Below are 23,576 nucleotides of genomic sequence, written 5' to 3' on the forward strand. Positions count from 1 at the left end.
CATCTGCTGGCGGAGGAAGGCTTGTCCACGGAAAGGCAAAAGCGACTCCCGATCAAAATCCGGGGGCACCTGGTAGCGCTCTCCACGCCAGCAGAAACGCCCAACTGACTTCTTAATGGAGGGAAACCCCGGGCTTGGCCCGCAGACTGAGGCGCCCGCGTTGCGGCTTTTGGGGGCCCCTCTGCCTCTGCGCACCGGGCGGCCCCGGGTCCCCTCAGCCCTTCCCGCCTCCTCCCGGGTCCAGGGTTTCTAACGGGGCCGCGTGCCCGGGGCGGGGCCACGCGCGATTGGCCGCGCGGCATCGGGGGCGGGTCCGCGGCTGGCCGGCCGGGCGGGCGCCGACAATGAGCCTCCATAAAAGGGAGCGGCGGGGGGCAGGGGCCCCGGATTGAGCCCTCCCCGCCCGAGCTCCCGACGCGCCGAGGTCTCGGGGAGGCCCGGCCGGCGAGCGGCGGGCAAGCGGCGGGGAGGGGGCTGCGCGGGGCGGGCGGCGGGCCCGGCGCTGTTCCGGCCAGGAGGCGGGAGGCGGTTGCCGGCTGCGCGCCGAAGCCTGCGCGCCAGTCCTCCGGCCACTGCTATCGCCCACGGCCGCACCATGGCCCTAAAGGCCGAGGGCGCCGCACTCGACTGCTTCGAGGTGACGCTCAAATGCGAGGAAGGGGAGGACGAGGAGGAGGCCATGGTGGTGGCAGTAATTCCGCGGCCCGAGCCGATGCTCAGAGGTGAGGATGGAGGGGATTCCACTTCCGCGTCACGGTGCGGGGCCGGGGCTGGGGCCGTCCCTTCCCAGTCGGGGTCCGGGACCCGGGCACCTTCTCACCCCCTTCAGCCTGGGGCCCAGGTTTCCTCTCGGATCTGGGTCCAGGGCGCGCTCTTGCACCTCCCCCACCATGGTTTAGAAGCTCAGGCCTCCTCGATTTCCCCCTCCCTTCCCCTTTCCCCCGCCCAGGGTCTGGAGACTTCGATCCACGCCCCGCACGCTCCGGATCTTCCGGTGCCCAAGCGCCCCCTCTCCCGGGCCCAGCACCGGAGGCCGGATCCCCAGAGGCGCTGGGTGGTTGCGGCCGCCGTCTCACAGCCTGGGAAGCGGAGGCAAGCACAACGGCCGGGCTGTGTTCTAGTCCGAGGGGCGGCGAAGCCTCTAGGCCGGAGGCTGCAGGCGGGCGCCGCTGCCGACCTCCAGGAGAATTTTAAGGGCTCTCCGAGCATAACGCTTTCCTGCCCACCACCCCGCTTCATTCCCATTCCCGGGCCTTCCACTTGCAGGAGCCACAGGTGTCAAGTTCTGGAGAGAAGGGATGAATGGGACTGCATACAACAGCTAGTTTGGAAAAGCAGTGCAGTGCTAGAACGAGATTAGCTTTGGGAGGGGATGGGAGGAACAGTCTCAGAACACTCGCGGTCCCCTCCCCCTTCACCGATTTCTAGTCCTCAGGAGCTTGCAAACCGTAAGAAAACAAAGAGCCATCTTTGTGGGAGACTTAATATGCATGAAAATGCAAATATATTTCCATTCTCCCACCCCGCTTTTCTTAGGCGGGATAGTACCCAGAAGAGGTTGAGAGCAGCAAGGCCATTCATTGAACTTCAGCCGAACAGAATGATGCCTGTCTGCACTGCCTGTCATCCTTTTTGGAACTGGAAGGGTTATAAAATTCATGAGGGAAATAAAGGTCACCTCCCTTCTCGGAGCATTTAGTCCAAAAGATAGGTTGTTTTCCTACTTCTGCTAATATTTGTTGAGTGTTCATTGGGCATTGTCAGAGGCTGTCTCAGTTAATCCTCTCAACCCTGCAAGGGTGGCCTTATCCCCACTGTTAGGGCGGGAATAGACAGGTGAATTCATTCAACCAATATTCACTGGACGTCTACTTTAGGCTGTTTAGGCTAGTGTTTTTAGGCTGGGAAGTAGTAGCAGTAAACAGAGCAACCGAAACCCTGCTCTTGAAGAACATATATATACCAATGGCTAAAGACAGAGAAATAGGTTCATGTATAGTATGTTGGGTGGCAATAAATGGTTCGGAGATCACTAAAGCAGGAAAAGGAGAAAGAGGAGGAATGGGTATTTAATTGAATATATCGAGTGGTTCAGAAAGGGTTTTCTAATAAGGTGAATTTTGAGCACAGACCCAAAGGAAGTGAGGATGCCAACCTTGCAGATATCTGCAGGAAGAGCATTTCAGGCCAAATAGCAAGTGCAAAGGTCCGGCAGCACAAGCTTCTGGAAAGATTTCGGTGGAGAGAGGAAGAAAGATTGAATTCAAGGTTTTTGGCCTGAGCAGCTGGAGGAACAGCCTTCCCATTTTCCGAGATGGGGAAGGCTGCGGTGCTCTTGGGAGACTGGGAGTGAAAGTTTGAATATGATTACGTTTGAGATGCCTATTTATGACATATTCAGGTGGAGAGGTCAACTAAGCAGTCAGATACATGGGCCTAGATTTCCTGGAAGTATCTAGCTAGTGGCGTAAACAGAAATTGCCAGCAGGCAGACAGTGGGATGAGAAGGAAGTAGAGAAGTGTCTAAGGACTGAGTCCTGGGAAACTCCATTGATGGCAGGTTGGAGACCGAGTCAGTCCCTCATCACACATTACTAAATGCCACTGCATGCGAGGAGATACAGATACAGATGCTGGAGATACAGATGCAAAACATCAGAAATCTGTATGGTCATGGATTTTTTTTTTTTTTTGAGACGGAGTTTTGCTCTTTTTGCCCAAGCTGTAGTGCAATGGCACAGTCTCAGCTCACTGCAACCTTCGCCTCCCGGGTTCAAGTGATTCTTCTGCCTCAACCCCCCGAGTAACTGGGATTACAGGCATGTGCCACCACGCCCAGCTAATTTTGTATTTTTAATAGAGATGGAGTTTCTCCATGTTGGTGGGGTTGGTCTCGAACTCTCAACCTCAGGTGATCCGCCCACCTCGGCCTCCCAAAGCGCTAGGATTCAGGCATGAGCCACCGCGCCTGGCCGTGGTCATGGATGCTATGGTGTGGTAAGGAGACAGGAAGTGAACATCCCAAAAACAAGTGCCAGGTGGTGATGTGTGCTGTGTTGGAGGTGATGCATAAGGGGAATGGGGTGCTCTAGTGAGGGGAGATGGTTCTTCAGCAACAAGCCAGAGGAAGGGAGGGAATATTGAGAAGAGATGAGGAAGAACTAGCACACATAACTGAGAAAGAGGGCCAGGGAAGCAAAAGAAGAACCAACAGAAGGTCATGCCCTAGACGCAAGTGATGAAAATCAAGATGGAAGAGGTGATCGGCAGAGGATGAAGTTGAGAAACTGACCGCAGAGTTTAGCACTGCTGACTTGGATGAGAGCTGTTTTGGAAGACTGGTAGGGAAGAAAGCTGATTGCAACTGAGAGGTCAGGTTTTCTGCCCATGGTCGCATGAGAGATAGGTACAAGACATATCTCGTATCTGTTTCAGACACCACCTCTTGCATCCATGCAAGCCGAGGCTCCTATTTCTCATACCACCTCTTCCATGCAGCCCCCAGGTATTAGGGCCTCCTGTGTTTTAATTTTGTCCCATCCTCTCTGGAAGGTAGGAGGGAGATGCAGCCGTGAAGGATCATGGGCACTTCGTAAAAGCACTGAGCTTGCAGGCTGATGCAGGTCTAAGGCTGCCTTCTTTGCTGAACTGGAAAGGGTGATGCCCTGTGAAAGCTTATGGTCTGTCTGTGTACACAAAGAGCAGGTATCAGGCAGCAATAGGAGTGGGACCATGGCTGTAAATGCTCTGTGAGCACTGAGAAGGGAGGCGAGTTCTGAGGGGATGGGGTGGCCTTTAGAATGGGCACGGTGGCTCATGCCTGTAATCCCAGCACTTTGGGAGGCTGAAGCAGGAGGATTGCTTGAGCCCGGGAGTTCACAACCAGCCTGGGCAACATAGCAAGACCCCATCTCTTAAAATTTTTTTTTTTGTTTGTTAATTAGCTGGGTGTGATAGCATGCATCTATCTGTAGCCCTAGCTACTCAGGTGGCTAAGGCTGGAGGGTCCCTTGAGTCCAGGAGTTGAAGGCAACAGTAAGCTATGATAACACCACTGTACTCCAGCCTGGGTGACAAAATGAGACCCCCATCCTTTAAAAAAAAAAATTATTAGCCAGGCATGGTGGCGCTCACCTGTAGTCCCAGGTGCTTGGGAGGCTGAAGCAGGAGGATCGCTTGAACCCAGGAGGTCAAAGCTGCAATGAGCTGAGATTACGCCATTGCATTCCAGCCTGGGTGACAAAGTGAGACTCTGTCTCAAAATAAATAAATAAAATTTAAAAATTAAAAGAATTTACCTTCCTCATCCTCAAGAAAGTGTAGAAGTCAGATTTGGATGAAATCTATTTTCAGGGATTGGGGTTCTGGAAAGCTTTGCAGGGATGATGTTGCCCAGCCCAATTAGGGTGGTCTGGACAGATGTGCAAAGGCTGGAGACCTGCAAGAATGCAGCCTGTTGGGAAAGTATGTGTAGTCAGTCCTAAGGTCCAAGACTAGATCAAGAGGAAGTATAGACGCGAGAGTCGTGGGATCCCGGGCACATCGGCTGTGTTGAGTGTGGCGTGTGCCTCATGGGCTCCAGGGGAAGGAAGAAGAACCCTTTGGCCAGAAATGCTCTCCTCCCCCATCCCACTCAAACCACTGAGTCTGGAGACGTGCTAAGTGTTGTTGGTTGTGGGCACCTTTAGTGATAACACCCTCCCCCTCTCCCCTCGCAGTGACCCAACAGGAGAAGACCCCACCGCCTAGACCCAGCCTGCTAGAGGCGGGCAGTGATGGCTATGAGGAGCCGAAGCAGCAGGTGTCTTGGGAGCAGGAGTTCCTGGTGGGCAGCAGCCCAGGAGGCAGCGGGCGGGCACTGTGCATGGTGTGTGGCGCTGAGATCCGGGCACCCTCGGCCGACACGGCTCGCTTGCACATCTTGGAGCAGCACCCTCACACCTTGGACCTGAGCCCTTCTGAGAAGAGCAACATCCTGGAGGCCTGGAGTGAAGGGGTGGCCCTCTTGCAAGATGTGAGAGCTGAGCAGCCGTCCCCACCCAACTCAGGTAGTTGGTCCTGGGGCTGGCGAAGGGAGAAGTTGGACTTGTTGGGGCACTAGAAGCTCATTGTGCTCTTGCTCCCTGCAGACTCGGGCCAGGATGCCCACCCAGACCCAGACTCCAACCCAGACCCTGCCAGAATGCCAGCCGAAATTGTCGTTCTCCTTGACTCTGAGGATAACCCATCCCTCCCTAAAAGGAGCCGGCCCAGGGGACTCCGCCCCCTCGAGCTTCCTGGTTAGTCAACAGAGAAGCCAGTGAGCCCCGGTGGAGGTGGGGGTTTGGGGACAGGGTGAAATACAGGCCCTGTGTTCTGGGCAGATATCTTCAGGAGCCCTGGGGTGGCAGGGTTCGGGGATGGCCTCTTAAAAAGGGTATGAGGTCTTTTCTTTTTGCAGCTATCCCTGCCACAGAGCCAGGAAATAAGAAGCCCCGTGGTCAGAGATGGAAGGAACCCCCAGGGGAAGAGCCAGTCAGAAAGAAAAGAGGCAGACCTATGACCAAAAACCTGCACCCTGACCCAGGTGAAGGGGAGGCCCGGGGGAGGCGTGGGCTCTGGCCGCAGTGCTCTGAGGAAATCCGCGTCAGTGAGGATGGAGCAGGGCCCGGGCGCAGGGCGCCTGCAGCTCCTGAGGCTTTTTCACTCACAGTTCCATCCCGTCCTCCCTTCCAGAGCCCCCATCGCCAGACTCGCCCACGGAGACTTTCGCAGCACCAGCCGAGGTCCGACACTTCACTGACGGCAGCTTCCCCGCCGGCTTCGTCTTGCAGCTCTTCTCCCACACCCAGCTCAGGGGCCCAGACAGCAAGGACTCACCCAAAGACAGGGAAGCGGTGGAAGGAGGCCTTCCCCGAGCGGAGAGCCCCTCTCCAGGTGAGCCCTCCTGAGAGGGAAGCACAGTGGGGACCTCGCAGGCAGCACTCCTGGGCCGGGCCTCGGAGAGGCTGCTCTATGGCAGAGCTCACAGTAGGGGTGGGTGGGGTGGGTGGGGTGGGTGGTGCTCAGGTTTCCTGGGACACGGGGCCGGGGCAGGGGGATCTGAATGATGAGGAAGGCTGGCCTGAAAGCTGAGCTTTTCTTTTTCTGTTTGTTTGTTTTTTGAGACGGAATCTTGCTCTGTTGCCCAGGCTGGCATGTAGTAGCACAAGCCCGGCTCACTACAACCTCTGCCTCCCAGGTTCAAGCAATTCTCCTGCCTCACCCTCCCTAGTAGCTGGGATTACAGGCGTGCGCCACCACACCCGGCTAATTTTTGTATTTTTAGTAGAGACAGGGTTTTCTCATGTTGGCCAGGCTGGTCTCAAACTCTTGATCTCAGGTGATCCAACTGCCTTGGCCTCCCAAAGTGCACCACGCCTGGCCTATTTTTTTATTTTTTATTTTTTGAGACAAGAGTCTTGCTCTGTTGCCCAGGCTGGAGTGCAGTGGCGCGATCTCGGTTCAGTGCATCCTCTGCTTCCCAGGTTCAAGCGATTCTCCTGCCTCACCCTCCTGAGTAGCTGGGATTACAGGCGTGCGCCACCATGCCCAGCTAATTTTTGTATTTTTAGTAGAGACAGGGTTTCGCCATGTTGGCCAGGCTGGTCTCGAACTCCTGACCTCAGGTGATCCACCTGCCTCAGCCTCCCAAACTGCTAGGATTACAGGCGTGAGCCACCGCACCTGACCAGGTGGGCTTTTCTTAGTGTTTCCTTGTTTCCTGGAATTGGTCATTGGGTCCGGGGAGGCCAGTGTTTCCCAGAAGCCTGATACTGATTTCCACACATGCAGTTTGTTCTAGCTAGAGCCTGAGGGGTGCCCACCTTACCCTGGTGGAGCTGAGACCCAGATGGGGCCACTGAGCAATTCAGTTAGGTGTCCAGAGAATAGATGAGATGAGCAGTGGACAGACACCTCCAGGGAACACCAGCTCAGTAAATTGCCTCATAACAGCAGTAAGTGCTTGTGTTGTTTGGGCTCCTACTGAGTTTAAGAAGCTTACATACAAGGCAAGTCGTGGTGGCTCACGCCTGTAATCCCAGCACTTTGGCAGGCTGAGGCGGGCAGATCACCTGAGGTCGGGAGTTTGAGACCAACCTGGCCGATATGGCGAAACCTCATCTCTACTAAAAATATGAAAATTAGCCAGGTGTGGTGGCAGGCGCCTGTAATCCCAGCTACTTGGGAGGCTGAGGCAGGAGAATTGCTTGAACCTGGGAGGCGGAAGTTGCAGTGAGCCGAGATTGCACCACTGCACTCCAGCCTGGGCAACAGAGTGAAACTCTGTCTCCAGAAAAAAAAAAAAAAAAAAAAAAAGAAGCTTACATACAGTTTATTTGGCCCTTACAAAAATAACTTGTATAGAAGGGCAGATGTCCATTCCTTTTTCCAAAAGGGAAAACCATTTCTCAAAGAAATGGTTCCTTCTTCCCCATGGTCCTTATGTCAGTTTCCTATTTGCCGCTGTAACAAATCACACAAATCTAATGGCTTAAAACAACACACATTGCTTGTGCCTGTAGTCCCAGCCACTTGGGAGGCTGAGACAGGAGGATTGTTTCAGCCCAGAAGTTCAAGGCTGCAATGAGCTATGATCACACCACTGCACTCCAGCCTGGACGACAGAACGAGACCCTCTCTAAAAACAAAACAAAACCCAAATTTATTATTTTACAGTTCTGGAGGTCAGAGGTCCAAAATGGGTCTCACTGAGCTAAAATCAAGGTGTTGGCAGGGCTGTGTTCTTTCCTGGAAGCTCTAGGGGAAAATCTATTTTCTTGACTTGCCCAGATCCTGGAGGCTGCCTGCATTTCTTGGCTTGTGGCCTCCTTCCATCTTCAAAGCCAGCAGTGGCTAGTAGAGTCTTTCTCAGATACTGCCCTGGGTTCCGGCTCATCTGCCTCTTCCCCATTCAAGGACCCTCATGATTATATTGGGCTACTCAGTCCAGGATAATCTCTTTTTGAGTCCGCTGATGAGCAACCTTAATTTCATCTGTAACCTTCATTCCTCTTTGCCATGTAACAAAACATTCACAGGTTCCAGGGATTAGGGTGAGGGGCATCATTCTGCCAACCACACATGACCCAGCAGACAGAATTAGGATGAGACTGGAATGTAGTCCAGCAGGGCAGAGACCGAGCCTAGTCCTCTGTTCACCTCTCCATGCCAAGCATAGTTTACAGGCGCTCAGGAAATGCTTCTTGAAGAAGTGAATGGGTCAGGAGTGCACGTCTCCTTGTACCAACTTGTCTGAAATGTGTGTTTGAAACTAGAGCCATAGAATGATGGCCAACGAGGTGGCTGGAGGCTCTCCTGAGAGTAGGGCTCTCAAAAAGCAGGTGTGCTTTTGTTTTTGTTTCTTGAGACAGAGTCCCTGCCCAGGCTGGAGTACCATGGCGCCATCATAGCTCACTGCAGCCTCAAACTCCCAGGCTCAAGCAGTCCTCCTGCCACAGCCTCCTGAGTAGCTGGGACCACAGGTGTGCATCTCCACACCAGGCTAATTCTTAAATTTTTTGTAGAGACAGGTTTTCACTGTGTTGCCCAAGCTAGTCTCCAACTGCTGGGCACAAGCAGTCCTCCCACCTGGGCCTCCCAAAGTTCTGGGATGACAGGTGTGCTTTTTTGCATAAAGAAAAAAGCCTTGGCTAGGCACAGTGGCTCACAGACCTGTCATTCCCAGCACTTTGGGATGCCAAAGTGGGAAGATTGCCTGAGGCTAGGTGTTCGAGACCAACCTGAGCAACATAAGGAGACTCCATCTCTAGAAAAATTTTTTAAATTAACTGGGCATGTTGGTGTGCACCTCTAGTCCCTGCTAAGACTGGAGGCTAAGGCAAGAGGATCACTTGAGCCCAGGAATTTGAGGTTGCAGTAAATTCTGATTGTACTCCAATCAGATTGTACTACTGTACTCCAGCCTGGGCAACAGAGCTAGACTGTCTCAAAAAAAAAAAAAACAAAAAAGAAACAAAGAAAAAAGCCAGCGTATTGTGTACTCCTTTAGTCACACTCCACTCACCCCTCACAAGGTTTTTCTTTGTGTTCACTGCTATACCACTCTTAATTTGGTTTGTATCCTTCAGAGAGAGCTCTCTGTGTGTTTGCGTGTGTGTGTAGTTGCTTTTGTTTATTTGCCTAAATTTGAGCCCCCCGTTTTCTGATCTCGAGGCAGGCCTCACCCCTTCACGTAGATCACAGTTCTGACTGTCTCAAGTTTCAGCTTGAGTCACATTCCAGTCCTGGCTCCCTGAGACCGTGTGTGCTGCTTGGACTTGAGCATGTCCCAAGTCTCCTGGTCCTCTCCGGTGGATCCCTGCTCTAAATGGCTGACCTCTTCCACTGTCTAATGGGTCTTCTGGTTTCATTTTCGAAAGGGAGCCCTCATTTCGAGTCCTGGGGTACCCTGTGTGCAAACTCCACCTATCTGGAGTGGTGAGTAGATGAGAAGAGAATCCCTGAGATTCTAGGTTTCTTTGGGGTGAGTGGGCAAAGTCTGAGAGGAAGGGGCTTCAGCAGGCTGCTTGAGTGATCTGAGGGGGCGGAGGCAATTGTAGGGTGTTGTCAGCAGTGGCAGCCTTTGTGGAGGTTGGAGATGCCTGGGAAACCACAGAAGATACCTCAGTGGTACACAAGTGTTCCTGGAGCCTGTGCCCGAGGGAGGCACCCTGGGAGATGGCATGAGTGAGACAACCTTTGTCCCCCAAAACTCTGTGTCCAGGTATATAGGCTGGAGGCAGTAAATCTTTAAAAACCAGGGGCCCCCGTGGCGGTTCTTTGCAGAGCAGAGGCTCTGAACCTGTGGTTTCAGACGATCTCATGAACCCAAAGCTTGGATAGATTTCTCAGAAACCTGTGAGGCTTTGACCAAAATGTCTCTACTTTCTGTGTTGTTATGTACGTATTGAAGTTCTCTGAAGACTTTATTTAAATAAAGATCCTGCCACTTTAAAAAAAATTAGAGGTGTAAAAATCGTGGATTTAACAGTTGGAAAAGGCCACCTGTGGTCAGGTTAGCTGAGCTGATGAATGTGAATGTGAGGTAGTCCGGGAAGACTCTAGAACCTTCTGAGGACCTTGCCAGAGGAGGATGGGGAGTGTGTGCAGGCCAGGAGAGGAGGTGGGCCACAATGACCCACTGACAAGTAATGGAAAGAGGAGCCTCTCTGTCTTGCTGGTGTTTTTTTTTTTTTTTTTGGAGATAGAGTCTCGCTCTGTCGCCCAGGCTGGAGTGCAGTGGCGTGATCTCGGCTCACTGCAAGCTCCGCCTCCTCCCAGGTTCACACCATTCTTCTGCCTCAGCCTCCCAAGGAGCTGGGACTACAGGCGCCCACCACCACACCTGGCTGATTTTTTGTATTTTTAGTAGAGACGGGGTTTCACCGTGTTAGCCAGGATGATCTCGATCTCCTGACCTCGTGATCTGTCCGCCTCAACCTCCCAAAATGCTGGGATTACAGGCGTGAGCCACCGCACCTGGCCTGTTTTTCTTTTTTTTTTTTTTTTTCTGGAGATGGAGTTTTGCTCTTGTCGCCCAGGCTGGAGTGCAGTGGCGCAATCTTGGCTCACTGCAACCTCCGCCTCCCAAGTTCAAGCGATTTTCCTTCCTCAGCCTCCTGAGTAGCTGGGATTACAGGCGTGCGCCACCACGCCTGGCTAATTTTTTTTTGTATTATTAGTAGAGATGGCGTCTCACCCTATTGGCCAGGCTAGTCTCAAACTCCTGACCTCGGGTGATCTGCCCACCTTGGCCTCCCAAAGTGCTGGGATTACAGGCATGAGCCACTGCACCTGGCCGGTCCTTCTCTTTCTGATCTGGCAGTTACAGTGGGCTGATCACTCACTCCTTCCTGGAGACAACTTTCTTCCCTTGGCTTTTCAGGCAGCTGCTCACCTGGTGTTCCTCTTCCCTCACTAACTGTTCCTTCTCAGTTTCTCTTGCCGCTCACTCTCAGCTCCCAGAGTTGGAACACGTCATATCATTGTCTGCCTTTCCCTTTCTAGAATGTAAGGGCCTGCAGGTTAGGGTGTTTGCGTCCTGCACTATAATATCCGCGGTAACCAGAACAGTGCCTGGCACAGCGTAGGCCCGGCTTATGAGTTTGGTGAATGAGTAAGTGCTTAAGTATCTGCAGCCGTGGGTCAGTGTCGGTACTCGCTCCCTGGGAGATCTCATCCAGGTTCACAGCTTTCAATGCCATGTGTGTGCTCGTAATGCCCACCTTGGCTGCTCCTTCCTGGTTCCATCCTCTTTTCCAGTTGCCCAGGTGGCGTCTCTACATGGTTGTCTAAAAGATCTCAAACATTGTGCCACTGCACTCCAGCCTGGCGACAGAGCCAGACTCCATCTCAAAAAAAAAAAAAAAAATCTCAAACTCGCCACATTGAAACTGAACCCCCAGTCTCCCCAATGCACCCTACCCCTAGACTCCACAATCTTCCCTTTCCCAGTGAACAGGCAGCCCCAGGCTTCAGTTTGCTGTGACCGCACCCACAGTCATCCTCTTCTTTCTCCAGCCCAGCATCTGTCCAGCAGCCGATCCTCCAAAACAAGTTCAGAGCTCACACTGCTGTCACCACATCCACTGCTGCTACCCTAGTCAGGGCCGGCTCTCGCCTGGTTCCTGTAACAAACCTAAGCCAGGTCTCCTGGCTGCTGAGCTTTGCCCGCTATGCTCTGCTCTCCTGTAGCAGCCAGAGTGTCCCTGCTGAGAACACAAGTCAGATCCAGTCACTCCTCTGCTCACGGCCTTTCTGTGCTGCTCCTGTTGCACTCCAGATAAAAGCCAGAGCCTTCGTGGTGACCAGTGAGCTCCCCACAGGCTCCTGACCTCTCCCCGAATATCCCGCTCCCGGCACAGGCACTGGTCTTGCTGTTCCTGGGGAAGCCAGCATGCTCTACCAGGGCATCCACATTTGCTCCTCCCTCTGCTCAAAATGCTGTTCCCTCACCTGTCTGCCTCACTGGCTCCTCACTCCCTCTGTGTCTCTGGTCCCCTGTCAGCTTTCTGCTATCCTATTATCCTATCTCCTTTCCCTGGTGTACTTTGCTACTTTGCGTCTGTCCATATATAACATACTGCATTTTTTATTTGTTTATCCTATTTGTTGGCTCTGATAAATAGAATGTGAAGTCCCAGAAGGCCATTTAGGGAGTTCCATTCACCGCTGTACCCCTAGCAATCCGAACGGCATTGGGCATATAGTGCTCAATAAATTATTGTCAAATTAATGAACAAATGGGGTTCAGTGTTCCTTCAGGGAGCCTATAGTTTATCAGGGAGACAAACTGTGTTCTGGGAACACAGAATAGCATTTGGTAGGTGATAAAAATGCGGTGGCAGCCACTAAGTCATTTTAAATTCCAGCACATCGCACAGCAAAATTGTACCTGTTTTCTCTGCCACATTTTAAATAATCGTGTCTCTAAAAACAGGGTAGAAAAGGAACACACACAAATAAATCCTTCCCAATATAGACAGTGCAGTAGTTGAAATCACCATTTTCTGTTTTTGCCTTTCAATGTAATGTAACTTTTTTTTTTTTTGAGACAGTCTCACTCTGTTGCCCAGGCTGGAGTGCAGTGGCGTGATCTTGGCTCACTGCAACCTCCACCTCCCAGGTTCATGCAACTCTCCCGCCTCAGCCTCCCGAGTAGCTGGGATTAGAGGGGTGCACCACTATGCCTGCCTAATTTCTTTGTATTTTAGTAAAGGGGTTCTCCATGTTAGCCAGGCTGGTCTCGAACTCCTGACCTCAAGTGATCTGCTCACCCTGGCCTCCCAAAGTGCTGGGATTACAGGCATGAGCCATCATGCCCAGCCCTAATGTAACATAACTTTTGCACACGTCCCTGTTGCGTGCTCGTTTTTTATGGCTGCATGCAGCCACGGCAGTCCTCAGTCCTCTTTCCTCTGCCTCGAGGCCCAGCTTTGCCCATTATGAGTGCCTTCTCCATACTGCTAAGGTGGACACCTGGTCTTGGTGATGTAGGTGTTGACACTCAGGAGATAAAGAGCCTGGTGGAAGTTCGCCAGGGGTCTTTTCTCTTCCCCACGTAGTCCCTCACGAGCTCCTTTGTGGGCACAGCTATGCGTTAGACTGCTTCTGGGTGTTCCCACCCCATCACCTCTGCCCCACTCAGGCAGAACCCGTTAGGCTAGGATGCCCAGTAAGTTTGAGATAAAATGGAGTTGGCTGCAGGTAGGAGTTACAGGAAGAGGCACGAGCACCGGGCGTCCCTGTGCCAAAATACACACAGGAGGAAGGCTGCCTGGCTTCGGCTGGCTTGTCCCTAGGGAGGCTGTGCGCCTCATTTTCTAGCTGGCAGCAGTCCTCGATCACCCAGGAGTGGAGCTCCCTGCCGTCCTTGGGCTTCCCCTCATGCCAGGCACTGGGCTGTGGACATAATGAAAGCCCTGGAAATGTGGGTACAGTTTGCAGAGCTTCTAGGGGGCATCCTCGTGGTGGGGTGTCTGGGGGGCTCTGACTGCTCTCTGCTCTCATCCCTGCCCAGCTCCCCCTCCGGGGCTCCGCGGGACACTGGATCTCCAGGTTATCCGCGTGCGGATGGAGGAGCCCCCAGCGGTCAGCCTCCTGCAAGACTGGTCCAGGCACCCCCAGGGCACCAAGCGTGTGGGAGCAGGTGACACCTCAGACTGGCCCACAGTTCTGTCAGAATCCAGCACCACTGTGGCAGGAAAGCCGGAAAAAGGGAATGGGGTGTAAATTCTTGCTTTCCTGGGGAGGGAGGGAGGGAGGAGGCAGCGTCCCCCAGTGGCTTATAACTCAGAGCTGCCTGGCTCACCCACCTGGTGGAGAGAGTAGAAACAGGTGCCAGGGCAGGAGGGGGCTGGGGCAGCATCCACTGTTATTTCGGGGCACTGGAAAGTGTCTGTTCCTGGCCAGGCCTGAGGTCGGCGAGGGTGGCTGAGGCTGTTGTGCAGTAGGGCACTGGGCCTGTGGAGAACACCTACCCCAGTCCTTCGCTGACCCCCACCTCTGTTTGTCCCCCATGACCTCCTCCCACCCTCCCCCTGCTCCCCACCATTCTCCCTTGGCACAGTGCCTTACACAAGAGTGGTCATAAGGGGGTTTGAACTGAGTCCCACTACCTCGGGGGACACCTCCCCTCCCCACTTGTTCAGGCTTCTAAACCAGGAGGCCTCCATTACCTCTTCCTGTCCCACCCCTGCAGAGGCCTGAAGCTGGGCCTGGGCACCCCATTCACTCCCGTTCTCATTTACATCTGTTTTCCTGTTGTATATATCACCTTTGTTGACAATAAATTATTTTTTTTTATTAAGAGTTCCGTCTGGGCCATCATTGGGGGAAAGGGTTTGCTAGCAGGATACCTGGCCACCTAGAGCAACCTTGAGGGGCAGGAGGGTTGGAAGATGGTCCTGGGGGGAGCCAGGGAGCCACCTCTCCTGAAGGTGGGACAGCACCAGGGCAGGCCTCTGTGGAGCCCAGGAACGAGGGCTGACTTGTGCTATCCGTCACCTGTGGGCGTCTCACCCCCTCCCTTCCTCTCTGCTCTGGAAAGGGGGTCAGAAACAGTTTTCTTTAACATTGTACCTTCTGGCTCACCTGGTAGGCCTCTGCCCAAAAGAGGTCACTGTAGAAGCCCAGGGGTGCTCACAACCAGGGAGCTGGGAATTAGCCTGAGCTTGCTTGCTTGCTTTTTCTTTTCTTCTTTTTTTTTTTTTTTTTTTTTTTTTTTTTTGAGACAGAGTTTCATTCTTGCTGCCCAGGCTGGAGTGCAGTGGCGCGATCTCGGCTCACTGCAACCTCCACCTCCTGGGTTCAAGTGATTCTCCTGCCTCAGCCTCCCTAGTAGCTGGGATTACAGGCACCCACCACCATGCCCATGCCCAGCTAATTTTTTGTATTTTTAGTAGAGACAGAGTTTCACTATGATGGCCAGGCTGGCCTCGAACTCCTGACCTCAGGCGACCCACCCGCCTCAGCCTCCCAAAGTGCTGGGATTACAGGCGTGAGCCACCACGCCCAGCTTATCCTGAGCTTTCTAAAGTGAAATGGCGGTAGCCAGCTTGCAGATGGAAAGATGCCTCCTCCCTTTCCGTATGATGGTGAGGGGCACAGGGGTCCTAAACTCAGCCCTGCCTTTTCCAGCCCTACAGACCTGCACCCTCAGCTGTCCACCTTCATCCCACCCAACCCTTGGCTTAATTAAACCCAAACGCTTGCTGGTTTCCCCTATTCCCTGGATCATGAGGAGGCCACTTTTGGTCTCTTCACCAGATTCCTTACCTTCCTAAACTAAACCAACAGGGGCCAGATCTGTGTGTGGTTTTCCCTTTGGTGAGATGGAGCACACAGGCAGCCCCTTCTCAAACCCCAGCTGTACTGTCCTGTTTAGAGCCCATGGCAGGTGTGGTAAGCAGGACTGTATACCTCTGCACATGCTGACAAATGTGCACATAGGAGAAGTGGGGGCACAGGTGGGACTTGGAGGGTAGCTATTCCTGTAGGACGCTGACACTGCCACATATTTTTTTTTTTTTTGAGTTGGAGTCTTGCTCTGTCGCCCAGGCTGCGATCTTGGCTCACTGCAACCTCTGCTTCCCAGGTTCAAGCGATTCTCCTGCCTCAGCCTCCCGAATAGCTGGGATTACAGGCGTGCGCCACCATGCCTGGCTAATTTTTGTATTTTTTGGTAGAGATGGGGTTTTCGTCATGTTGGCCAGGCTGGTCTCAAACTCCTGACCTCAGGTGATCCGCCCACCTCGACCTCGCAAAGTGCTGGGATTAGAGGCGTGAGCCACTGTGCCCGGCCAACACTGCCAGATTTTGAGACTAACCAGGAAGTTCATCTCGGGCAGGAAGGGTCTGGGCCTGGGCAGCGTGTGCTGCGTGCTCACCTGATGGGGTGTCACCATGTGCCAAGCCAGGTATGAGGGATCTCACGACTTGGTGGGCTCCTGGGACATGGTCCCTTCTCCCCATCTGACAAGCTCAGGAGGAGCCTAGAAATATACAGGGTCTTTGTCTAGGGGACATTAAAAGACAGGTGTGGTGGACAGAAGGCAGTGGCCAAGGCTTCAGGATGCCTTGTATCTAGTGTGGCTCCCCCACTGCATGATGGCAGGCAGGCAGGCCGGCCATGGAACTCCCATGTCTCAAACACCATTATCCACAGATTGGCAAAACTTGTATCCTACCTGATAGGAAGGAATAAATAATGCTAAAAATCTGGTTCTGCAAGCACAAATACTGCAAATGGTTTTCTCTCATCCTTTCAATCCTGTGACTTGTGTTTACATTTATGCCAATGTGCTTTTAAAACAACATGACTGTGTTGCTGGGTGTTTACACTTGAGAAAACGTATGTAAAAGTTTGTTGTAAAATTGTGAAGCTAAATGCACCTTTGCTGTTCTATGATTAATGGCTTGGCCTTCTAGACTGTGAGCTCCTGGGCAGGGACCAGGTTGTATTGACTTTGTTTTCCAAGTGTCCTGCCTGGGGCCTGGCACATAGTAGGTGCTCAATAAATGTTTCTCGAGTGCCCTCTGAGTGTGTATTCCTGTGTGACATTTTTCTAGTGCATGTTGGTCCCTGGAGTGTGGTTCTCAGCACAGGGTGGTTGCTACAGTGACTGTGCAGGGTGGGAACTTCATCCCCACATTGTGGCCAATAGGGGTCTCCCCAGCCTCAGCCAGGGCCCTGGGGACTATGTGAGTGTGTGTGGCCAGCAGCTGTGTGTGGCACCTCTGGGCTTCCAGGAAAGAGTTGGAGAAAGTGGGGCTGAGGATATGACTCCAGCCCAGGCTGGAAGGACCTTACTGACGGATTGCCCAGGGCTTTCCTACTCCACACTGGCTTGGAGTCCCTGACGCTGGTCCTGCGTCAACGCCGGTGCAACACCGGGGAAGCTCTGCACGAATGTCGGTGACTCTCAGGGCTGGTGGTGGCACCTTCATCCATGTGGTGCTGTGGCCCGACCATGCGTTTGGTTGAAGAAGTTGGGGAAGAGGGTGCCACTGCCCCTGACTGCTGAGCCACACACCCATTTCCTGACTTCCCAGACCTCCTTGGCTCTCTGAAGCCAGCCACCTCCTGCCCTCCCAGCTGCCTTCCGTGGGATCCAGGTGTGGGAGATCTTTTTGGATACCTAACAAGGAAAAACTTTCTACATTCCCAGTACTTCTGACACCAATGTTAGTGGGGAGGGGGGCACCCACATCAATTCTCCGACTCTCCAGACACCAGCCAGCTGTCCTAAAATTCAGTTCTGACACTCACTACCCGGAGTTAGCACAGTCCCCGCAGGTGAAGGGCTCAGTCCCAGCAGACTGCCCCTGCTTCAGATACCAGTTCTAGGTCCCAGCTTGTCACCTGTACTTCTGACCCGCCCAAATTTGGAAGTTCCCACAACCCCCTCCTCAGTTTTGATAATTTGCTGTAATGGCTCACAAAAATCACAGAAACAGGCCGGGCGTGGTGACTTACGCCTGTAATCCCAGCACTGTGGGAGGCCAAGGCGGGTGGATCACCTGAGATCAGGAGTTCGAGACCAGCCTGGCCAACATGGCAAAACCCCGTCTCTACTGAAAATACAACAATTAGCTTGGTGTGGTTGCGGGTACCTGTAATCCCAGCTACTCTAGAAGCTGAGGCAGGAGAATCACTTGAACTCAGGAGGTGGAAGTTGCAGTGAGCAGAGATCACGCCATTGCCCTCCAACCTGGGTGACAGAATGAGACCCTGTCTCAAAAAAAAAAAAAAAAAAATTAGGGAAACATTTACTTACATTTACTTGTTTATAAAGGATGTTACATACGATATAGACAAACAGGTGATGAGGTACTGAGGGCGAGGTTCAGAAGGGTTCCAAGCACGGGACCTTCTGTCCTAGTGGAGTTGGAGTGAGCCACCCTCCTGGCCTATGGATGGGGTGCTGTCACTGACCTGGAACCTCCCAAACCCCATTATTTAGGGTTTTTATGGAGGCTTCATTAGGCACGATTGATTAAATCATTGCCCACTGGTGATTGGCTCAATCTCCAGCCCCTCTTCCCTCCCCAAGGTCTTGGGTAGGGATGAAAGTTGCAATCCCCTAATCATGTGGTTGGTTTCTCTGGCCACCAGCCCCATCCTCCAAGAGTCATCTCATTAGCGTGAACTCAGGTGTGGTGAAAAGAGACTCATTATGAATAACAAAAGATGCTCCTCTCTCCCCATCACTCAGGAAATTCCAAGAGTTTTAGTTCTGGACCAGAAACCCGGATGAAGACCAGATATATATGTCTCTTTTTTTTCTTTTTGAGTCGTAATCTTGCTCTGTCGCCCACGCTGGAGTGCAATGGCATGATCTTTGGCTCACTGCAAGCTCCACCTCCCGGGTTCCAGTGATTCTCCTGCTTCAGCCTCCTGAGTAGCTGGGATTACAGGCGCCTACCACCACGCCCAGCTAATTTTTGTATTTTTAGTAGAGATGGTGGGGGGAGTTTCACCATATTGGCCAGGCTGTTCTCCTGGCCAGACTGGTCTCGAACTCCTGACCTCATGATAACTCCTGCCTAGGCCTCCCATAGTTCTGGGATTACAGGCGTGAGCCACCTGTGCCCAGTTGTCTTTTTTTTTTTTTTTTTTTTTTTTTTGAGACAGGGTCTCGCTCTTGAGGCCCAGGCTGGATTGCAATGGCACAATCTCGGCTCACTGCAACCTCCGCCTCCAGGGTTCAAGCAATTCTCCCGCCTCAGCCTCCCGAGTAGCTGGGATTACAGGTGCTTGCCACCACCATGCCCAGCTAATTTTTTGTATTTTTAGTAGAGATGGGGTTTCACTGTGTTGCCAAGGCTGGTCTTGAATTCCTGACCTCAGGTGATCCACCCGCCTCAGCCTCCCAAAGTGCTGGGATTACAAGTGTGAGCCATCTAGCCTGGCCGATATGTATGTCTTTTTATATCACAATGCTGGTAATCCTCTCTTTCTTGTGGACAAAGCCAGTCTGAGACAAGGGAACAGTCACCCCTGCCCTCCTTGAAGAGAAACTGGAGCATGTGGGAGTGTGAATGGGAATGGGGGACACTGGCTGGGCCCCTGCCGCACCCCAGTGGTGGCACTGGTCTGGTCCAGGCCTTGAGGCTTTCTAGCAGATGCTCCTGCAATCTGAGCTTCCTGTTTCTCTGCAGAAAATGCGGCAGTCACCCCCACCTCCACCCCACACACAGCTGGGCTGCTGTGTGGCTCAAATGAGACTCTGCATTTGGGGCCCTTTGTAAACTGTAAAATCCTGAACACCCCTAAGGTGTGGTAGAAGATGGGGGCTGGGATGGGAGAGGGTCTCTAATGGGCTTGCAGACCCTCTCTGCCATCGGAGTCTCTTGGGAGGGGGGCACCCTACTGAGGCTGCTTGCAGGTGCAGGGACAGGGAAGGGGCTGCAACACCTCCTGGGGTGTCTGCCTTCCTACCTCCCTGGAGCCAGGTGCCTCAGCCCAGAGCCATCATGCCACCAAATCTGCTCAGTCCCTTTCTCCCCTAGAGAGAACACCCTCATTCTCAGGACAAATGTACCAGCGTCCAGGAAGGAAGAGGAGCCAGCCTTTGGGTTCCCAACACCAATGTCAATGGCTTGGATCTCCTCCAGCCCCACATCTGGTGGGGGTGGGCAGAGGAAGCAGGAAAAGCAGGTGTGTGATGGGAGATGGGGTAACCACCCTGTGTTGCTTAAATCACACAAACATCAGTGAAGGACCCCATGGGCAGGCACTGTTAGAAACTATGGGGTACAGACAGGACACCTACCCTGGCTTCATCATGGATCACCTCATATTGTGCCCATTATACAGGTGAGGAAACTGAGGTACAGTGAGATGAATGCAGTGACTTGCCTGCCATTCCAGAGCTAGTAAAGGAACAGCTCTGGCCAGGCATGGTGGCTCACGCCTGTAATCCCAGCATCTTGGGAGGCCAAGGGGAGGCGGATCACCTGAGGTCAGGAGTTCGAGACCAGCCTGGCCAACGTGGTGAAACCCCGTCTCTACTAAAAATACAAAACTTAGCTGGGCATGGTGGCAGGTGCCTGTAATGCCAGCTTGGGAGGCTGAGGCAGGAGAATCACCTGAACCCAAGAGGCAGAGGTTGCAGTGAGTGGAGATGGTGCCTCCAGCCTGGGCGAAAGAGCAAGACTCCCTCTAAAAAGAAAAGAAAAGGAAAAAGAAAATAAGAAAAAAGAAACAAAAGGGAAAAGGGGGTCTTACTCTGTTGCCCAGGCTAGAGTGCAGTAGTGCAATCATAGCTCCCTGCAACCTCAACCTCCTGGGTTCAAGTGATCCTCCCACCTCAGCCTCCCAAGTAGCTGGGACTACAGTTGTGCCACCATGCCTAGCTAACAGGGGTCTCCCTATGTTGCCCAGGCTGGTCTCAAACTCCTGGACTCAAGGGATGCCCCCCCCACCAAATTTGGCCTCCCAAAGTGCTGGGATTACAGGCGTGAGCCATCACACCTGGCTTTTATTTTATTTATTTATTAATATTTAGAGAAAGGGTCTCACTCTGTTGCCCAGGCTGGAGTGCAGTGGTGTGATCATAGCTCACTGCAGCCTCGACCTCCCAGGTTCAGGTGTAATCCTCCTACCTCAGCCTCCCGAGTACCTGGGACTACTGGCAAATTTTTTGTATTTTTTGTAGAGACGGGGGTTTGCCATGTTGCCCAGACTGCTCTCGAACTGTTTAGCTCAAGCAATTCATTCACCCACCTCAGCCTCTCAAAGTGCAGAGATTATAGGCATGAGTCACCATGCCGGGTCAGGCCTTAATTTTTTTAAGAAAAGGGCTAGGTGCCATGGCACACGCCTGTAATCCCAGCACTTTGGGAGGCCGAGGTGGGCGGATCATGAGGTCAGGAGTTTGAGACCAGCCTGGCCAATATGATTAAACCCCGTCTCTACTAAAAATACAAAAATTGGTCAGGCGTGGTGGCGCACGCCTGTGGTCCCAGCTACTCAGGAGGCTGAGGCAGAAGAATCTCTTGAATCCTGGAGGTGGAGGTTGCAGTGAGCTAAGATTGCACCACTGTACTCCAGCCTGGAGACAGAGGGAGACTCCATCTCAAAAAAATAAATATATAAATACGTAAATAAATAAATTTAAAATTTGAAATGTTTTTAAATTTAAAATTTTTGACACATTTTATTCAGATAGTAGTCTGATCACATATGGTCTAAGAACATTCAAATCATAAATCAAATATAAATCAAATGTTAAAGATGGATCTTCAAACATTATAGCCAGTGATGCCACACTCACCTATGATCTCTGTGACATAAAACCACATCCACACCCCAGTGACCTCTGAAACATTCAACACAGCTTCCTTGACTGTGAGCTGTTTGAAGCTACCAGTTTGAGCGCTATTGACTTTTTTTTTCAGGCCCTCAATAACTAGGGATCTCAGCAGGGTTTGGAGGAACCAACTCCACCTTGGCGTAGTACTGAAATGTGGCCAATCAAGGCTTCAACTGAGTCACAGCAGCGTTCACCAGTACCAGGGCCTTCTCTGGCGAGGTGATGGACAAATCAGGTCATGGTTCTAGGATGGAAAGTCTGTCGCCCCGAAGGGCCCGCTGAATGCCAACACCTCCCGGCAGTTTTACTCTGTGTGTGTGTTTTGTTTTCAGTTGTTCAGGTGGGAAAGCCTGCAATCGTCTTTAACTCCCCTCTTTCATAACCCCAACCCATCCGAAAGCCTGTTGGCTGTACCTTTCAAATATGTCCCAAATCTGATCACTTCTCACTACTTCCACTGCTGCTGCCTGGCCCCAAGCCACTGGCATCTCTCCCTTGAATTGTTGTAAAAGCCTCCTTGCTAGTGCCCCGGGTCTGCTTCTGTCATGCCCTTTCACTCTGTTCTCAGCCCAGCAGCCAGTTAGATCATGTTACTCCGGCGGCAACTCATCCCACTCCCAGGGAAAACCACAACGGTAGCCCACCAGGCCTGGTTCCCGTCGCCACACACCTACCTCCTCACTCACTCTGCTCCAGGCTCATTGGCCCCTTGCTCTTCAAACGGGCCAGGTATGCTCCTCTGGCTGGGTTGCTCTTCCCCTAGATGTCTGCAGAGCTCATGCCTTCACCTCCTTCAAGTCTTTTTTTTTTCTTAGCCTCCCAAAGTGCTGCAATTACAGGTGTGAGTCACCACGCCCGGTCTCCTTCAAGATTTTACTCAAGTGTCACCTTCTCAGTGAGGGCTCATGAACCCCCTCAGTACTGTAGCTTGTCTTCCACCCTCTCACCCCTGTAATCCTGGCTTAACTGGCTCTGTTTTTTTCTGATATCACTTAATACTGACTCTTTTGTTTGTTGTATGTCTTCCTCAAAATGAAAAGTAAGCTCCCCAAGGGCAGAGTTTTTTTTTTTTGATTGTTTGTTTTTTTGTTTTTTTTTTTTGAGACAGAGTTTCTCTCTTGTTGCCCAAGCTGGAGTGCTGTGGCGTGATCTCGGCTCACTGCAACCTCCGCCTCCTGGTTTCAAGCGATTCTCCTGACTCCGCCTCTCAAGTAGCTGGGATTACAGACGCCCACCACCGTGCCTGGCTAATTTTTTGTGTGTTTTTTTTAAGTAGAGACGGGGTTCCACCATGTTGGCCAGGCTGGTCTCGAACTCCTGACCTCACATGATCCACTCACCTTGGTCTCCCAAAGTGCTGGGATTACAGGCATGAGCCACCGTGCCTGGCAGGCAGAGATCTTTATCTTGTTCACTGATCTACCTAAAAGCCTAAAACAATGCCTTGCACATAGTAGGTGCTCAATAGGGATTTGCTGAATGAATGAATGAATTTGCAGATTTAGAGAGGGGGTAAATGTGTGGCAATAATTCATCTTTGAGGAGAACTAGGAGGGTTCACGGATTTGAGTAGGAGAGATTTGAACTGGATCTTGAAGTGGTTCTGGAAGCTGAGGTGGATGATGGGCAATCATCTATCAGCTTGAACAAAGGCATGGAAGTGAGAGAGACTGGCAGCAGGGTAGGAGTTAGGGAGAAGTGTGATCAGTGATAGTTGGAGAGGTTATTGCAAGGCAATGTGAGGCCAGATTGAGCAAAGTTTTGAATGCAGGCTAAAGGCTTTTCCTACAGCCAGGACCAGCTACATAATTTGTGGGGCACAGTGCAAAATGGAAATGCATGGCCCCTTTGGTCAAAAATTTCAAGATAATGGGCCGGGCGTCGTGGCTCACGCCTGTAATCCCAGCACTTTGGGAGGCCGAGCCAGGTGGATCACTTGAGGTTGGGAGTTCTAGACCAAACTGGCCAACATGGTGAAACCCTGTCTTTACTAAAAACACAAAAAATTAGCCGGGTGTGGTGGTGGGCACCTATAATCCCAGCTATTCAGGAGGCTGAGGCATGAGAATCACTTGAACCTGGGAGGTGGAGGTTGCAGTGAGCTGAGATCGCACCACTGCACTCCAGCCTGGGAGACAGAGCGAGATTCAGTCTTAAAAAAAAAATTTCAAGATGGTGACAGCAGAGCATTCATCCAAGCTCAGGGCCCACCTGAGCACAGGGCTCTGTGTGACTGCA

The 23,576-nt window shown here is 52.3% G+C and overlaps 1 protein-coding gene across 2 annotated transcripts; it reads left to right on the forward strand.

The window, feature by feature from the left end:
* The first annotated feature begins 359 nt into the window (after positions 1 to 359).
* Positions 360 to 14,331, forward strand: SPINDOC (spindlin interactor and repressor of chromatin binding). Of its 2 annotated transcripts, none has more exons than XM_004051412.4 (6): positions 360 to 722; positions 4,719 to 5,048; positions 5,130 to 5,279; positions 5,441 to 5,566; positions 5,716 to 5,916; positions 13,541 to 14,331. In XM_004051412.4, the coding sequence occupies exons 1-6, from the start codon at positions 596 to 598 to the stop codon at positions 13,750 to 13,752; spliced, it is 1,146 nt and encodes a 381-aa protein (XP_004051460.2). In that variant the 5' UTR covers positions 360 to 595; the 3' UTR covers positions 13,753 to 14,331. The 2 variants fall into 2 exon arrangements, with proteins under 2 accessions (XP_004051460.2, XP_018892654.2); XM_019037109.3 differs by having other exon boundaries at positions 13,579 to 14,331.
* Positions 14,332 to 23,576: the final 9,245 nt, after the last annotated feature.

This window comes from Gorilla gorilla, chromosome 9, assembly GCF_029281585.2.
Source record: "Gorilla gorilla gorilla isolate KB3781 chromosome 9, NHGRI_mGorGor1-v2.1_pri, whole genome shotgun sequence".
In the NCBI taxonomy this organism is placed as follows: Eukaryota; Metazoa; Chordata; class Mammalia; order Primates; family Hominidae; genus Gorilla; species Gorilla gorilla.

What these genes read in the sequence shown, in the direction of transcription:
- SPINDOC (XM_004051412.4), top strand. Translation starts at nt 596, where the DNA reads ATGGCCCTAAAGGCCGAGGGCGCCGCACTCGACTGCTTCGAGGTGACG. An exon ending in GCCCGAGCCGATGCTCAGAG is followed by an intron (nt 723 to 4,718) that starts GTGAGGATGGAG and finishes CTCCCCTCGCAG; the next exon opens with TGACCCAACAGGAGAAGACC. An exon ending in AGCGGAGAGCCCCTCTCCAG is followed by an intron (nt 5,917 to 13,540) that starts GTGAGCCCTCCT and finishes ATCCCTGCCCAG; the next exon opens with CTCCCCCTCCGGGGCTCCGC.